The following is a 4,299-nucleotide window of genomic DNA, read 5'->3' on the forward strand; positions in this document are numbered from 1 at the left end:
TATATGTATAGATATGTGCGTGTGTCTTCTTTCTTCTATGTGATCTTTATGTGTGTGTGTGTGTATCAAGTTTGACGACCGTGAGTATGTACACAAAGATGAGAGAGGTTAGGTCAAAGGAGGAGGAGGAAGTATAACTCCTCCGGTGGGTCTAGGTGTCTCTTAGATCTCTTATAAAGGAAGAGTTTCAAGAAGCTACCACACGGCAATAATTTGGAGGTTGAGGAAGCAATTTGGAGGTTACTCTAGGAATTTGAGAGGTATCAAGCTGAAAATTTTAGACATGCGAAGCACGGGTCACAGCTCACGCATCAGTTTTCCATAAAAGCTATGGAAAAGGGAAGTTCTTATCAAGCAATTCCTCTAAGAAAAAGTAGAGCAGAGTCAAAGAGATCAAGTTTCACCCACCATTAAAACAACCGCTTTTGGGTCCTCTCTACACTTCCAGCGACATAGTGCCATGCCATGCCATCATGAGTCATGCCTCTTGAGGCTGAGAGTCTGTAGTACCACCACATGCACTGCCAAAACCCTTGAAAAATCCAAGGACATGATCATTCACTACCGCTGGTTTTTCTTCATGCAAGAAGTGCTGGACACCTTCGAGCACAATAATATCCTTGAGATTGGGCACATCGGCTCCCATCCCACCTCCATGTATGTATTCTTTAGCACCAGGAAAACCATACACAATATCTTTGTCTCCTACAATGAACAGTGTTGGTACTGTCACCTTGCTACCTGTCCATGGAGCCGTGAGTTCCCAGGACCTGCAAGTACACATCACACTCCTCAATATCAGCGTACGTTAACACCTAACCTTCCTTGGTGTGAAACAGTACTCTATATTTAAATACAGTATGAGAGGTGGCGTCTCCTATATGCACAGATTATAACAATACAAACACAACGTCACTTATTATGATTCACAACAAGTGTGTGCGGCTCTTACAGGTCCAACGCCCTGTAGTAATTGAGGGGAGGAGTGAATCCAGTTTTCTTGAATGCAGTGACATAGAATGCAACATCATCCTCTGATATCCAGTCTGGAAGAGGCAGCTCCTCAGTACTTCCCTCCCAAAGCTCCAAGTTTTGAGACAGTGGAGAGCAAAACGTTTTCTTGAAAAACAGCTCGAAGGACATTCTTGCGATCATTGCCTCTACTTTTCCTGGCTCCTGGGACAGTAGCGACCAAATTTATGACCAAGGAACTAATATACATCAATGGGATTAAACCCTAGTTTAAAAAATAATTACTTACAGATGCGTCCAGTGGTACAAAAAGCAACACTAGATGTTAAACCCACCAAGATGGAACAATCCTTTTTTTAAAAGGTTTTACTTAGGCTGCCAAAAATGAACCTATCTTCGCATACTTATCCGTCTTGTTACAACTCACACCTTGTGTGAGGAGAAAGGCATTCTATTCTAGTAGGTATCAGGGTTCAAATTCACACCCGCAGCTTGGGCGGCAAAGGCCCCATGATGAGCTTCAATTGTTAACTCTTACTTTCAAGCTAATAAACAAACAAACAGCTGTACCTGAAATTTGCACATATAATGTTCTTCTCCATACGTGGACCTTAAATTTTGCACAAGGCTGCCAGCAGGGTGCCGTGGAAGGAAATGGACACCAAGACTGGCAAGTGCAATAACTCTATCAGGGCGGAATAAGCATAGGTACCAGCCAATTATAGCACCCCAATCATGGGCAACCACAAATGCCTGCAATAAAATAATGAAGCATGTTGGAAGATTTCCCAAAGCCTACGACGTAAACCCATGCTACTGTCAAAACTTCACGTATTCAGCTTCTCGATCCCAAGTACTAACATTTTTGGTGCATAATACATAATATGGGCATGCATGTCAACAAAGGGCCTTGGTTGCTTCTTCCATACCTTTTGGACTTGCAAGAAGTCGAGCAGGCCAATCAAATCACCCACGATGTGCAAAAAAGTGTATTTTTCCACACCTTCTGGGGCATGAGTATCACCATAACCACGCAAATCTGGAGCTATGGCATGATATCCTGCTCTGGCAAACGCACGCATCTGCTTGCGCCATGAGTACCAGCACTCAGGAAAACCATGAAGGAATAGCACCACTGGACCTGCACACGACAAATTCCACTAAAATGAATGCCACTCAAATTCTTGCCGGAGAGATGGAGCACGTCCATTCCCAGACGTCATGAGCAGCCAGGATGTGGAGATCTAGACAGCTAGATTTAGTCATCAGTACCCATGTTTAGGCTTCTAATTGATGAATGACAGATCAGATGGAATATACAAACCTGAGCCCATTTCTGCGATGTGCATGGTGATGCCGTTGGTGGTGATGGTTCGATGGCTCACACCCTCCATGGTGGTGATGTATTAGCAGCAGCTGCAGTTGAAACAGCCTACAAATTGTACTGCTGTAGGAGAAGCTTGTGAGTGTGCAGGAAATACCGATGTAGGTTTAGTGTAGTTTAATTAGAGGTACGTGTAGTTTGAAGGTTTCAAGATTCTTGGGTGACAATTCCCGTGTCTAGGAAAGATATATTATTATTTTTTGATATATATTATTAGAGGTACTACATGTAATTTGAAGGTTTCAAGATTCTTGGGTGACAATTCCCGTGTCTAGGAAAGATATATTGTTATTTTTTGATATATGTATTTATCGAAATGCTTTACAACTTATCATCATTACATCACCTAACTCATCGTTCAAGCCCTATTTAGTAAACGGCATATCAGATCCCATCTTTCATTCTCAAATACAAAAGAAGATTTTTCCCAAGATATCTGAAATCCAAGCTAGATGCTGGCTTCAACCATGGCCGCTAATTGAATTGAAGCTCATGTAAGCTCACCAATTTAAGGCAAATAAATAAAGAGCCTTGGTCGCATGGGAACAACGAGAACCAGCCTTGAGAGTAGAGAGCGAGGTTAAAAGGTAGATACGTAGCCGGTCGCATGCTGCACCGTCATCCCCCGAACCCTGCTTTAAGGAAATAGCCAATCAAAACGTTACAAATTTAATGGGTTACGGGCTTTCTCAAGAAGCATGTTGTAGGCTGTGTCTGCTTGTGGCTCCCAAGAAGCAGGTAAGGCTGTCAATGCCCTGATCACAATGTGAGTGTGAGTCTTCCGCTTCTTTGTCTTCTTGTGCAACTGATATATATCTTTTCTAAGTTCTTCATATAAAAGCCATTTCCTTGGAAAGAAAAAAAAAAGGTGAGGGTGTACGTTGCTGCAATAATTTTAGACATATGAGACGATGGAAGGAAAAATAATCTTTAAAGATTAAAGCTCAAGAAATGACAAACATACTTTGTAAAGAGTTTGTAAAGAGATGAGAGACATGTTATGGGTCTCCAATTCCCCAAGTCCTATTGCCAATGAGCACTTGCAGACTGCCTTTTCTTGTTTTAAAGCAGGGGTTAAGGTGTGGGCAGACCTTTGTGACTCTTCTGGCATGTTAAACATAGACCAAATAAGAAATAAGTTTAACTTACAGCGTGGCTGTGTTGATCTAATTGTTCTAAGATGCAATGAATTGAATGTTATCATTCCTCATGTGGGCAAATGTGATTATAAGGAGTTTGCAAAAGCTCTTAGATGGGGATCTTCCAAGAGCTTTCACAAACTCCCAAATCCACATACTGCAATCAATTTGGAGTTTAAACTTAACAAAAGGTGGGCTCTGAACTGGAACAAGCATCAATGGTCATTTCGTTTCAAAATTACTTGGGCCTTTGCCCAAGAAAGGAAGCACGCAATTTTGGTTTGGCTCGCTGTTCACAAAGCAATTTGGACGCAGGAGAGAGCTAGCTCTGAAGTTGGGCTATGGGAATGGTCTATGCCCTCGATGTAAAGCAAATGTGGAGACCGTTTCCAATCTCTTTTACACATGCCCTCACATTGAATAGTTCCTGAAGTGCTTAATGATACCTTCGGGAAGACTAGAAACTTCCCGGAAAGAAGTTCTGTTAGGGGAATGTCGACAGTTAGACCCCCTAATCTGGCAGTCTCCCAGATGTCTCCTGTTGTGGCATGTCTGGAAACAAAGAAATGAAGCCCTCTTTGGCATTAAAACTAATCACAACTTCTTTCTATTTATTGACAGCATTCTCAAGCTGACAAAGCAAGTCTAACCTAGAGGTGAAAGTTCGGAAGCTGGTCGCTGGCAGGATCAACCGTGGAGAGAAAGTGGAGGAAAGTGCTGAATTCTTCTAACTCCAACACTAGGGCAAGCATATGTCAAGGCCTGGAAAAGGAATGCTTCAACAGGCTTCATTATGGTTGTCAT

General features: G+C 42.3%; 1 protein-coding gene across 1 annotated transcript; it reads right to left on the bottom strand.

Moving 5' to 3' along the window:
* Positions 1-252: 252 nt before the first annotated feature.
* On the bottom strand, positions 253-2,470 carry LOC147638548 (epoxide hydrolase 3-like). The gene is made up of 5 exons (XM_086798453.1): positions 2,297-2,470; positions 1,902-2,113; positions 1,543-1,725; positions 953-1,176; positions 253-770 (listed from the first exon to the last, which is right to left on the bottom strand). Exons 1-5 carry the CDS (start codon positions 2,364-2,366, stop codon positions 479-481), a joined length of 981 nt encoding a protein of 326 aa, XP_086654579.1. The 5' UTR covers positions 2,367-2,470; the 3' UTR covers positions 253-478.
* Between the last annotated feature and the right edge of the window lie 1,829 nt (positions 2,471-4,299).

Source organism: Cibotium barometz, chromosome 5, assembly GCF_041138505.1.
Source record: "Cibotium barometz isolate CiBa-2024 chromosome 5, ASM4113850v1, whole genome shotgun sequence".
NCBI lineage: Eukaryota > Viridiplantae > Streptophyta > Polypodiopsida > Cyatheales > Cibotiaceae > Cibotium > Cibotium barometz.

Coding starts and splice junctions, on each gene's coding strand:
- LOC147638548 (XM_086798453.1), bottom strand. CDS start 2,366: ATGGAGGGTGTGAGCCATCGAACCATCACCACCAACGGCATCACCATG. Junction 2,114..2,296: donor CATCGCAGAAATGGGCTCAG/GTTTGTATATTC, acceptor TGTCGTGTGCAG/GTCCAGTGGTGCTATTCCTT. Junction 771..952: donor TACTACAGGGCGTTGGACCT/GTAAGAGCCGCA, acceptor GTGTACTTGCAG/GTCCTGGGAACTCACGGCTC.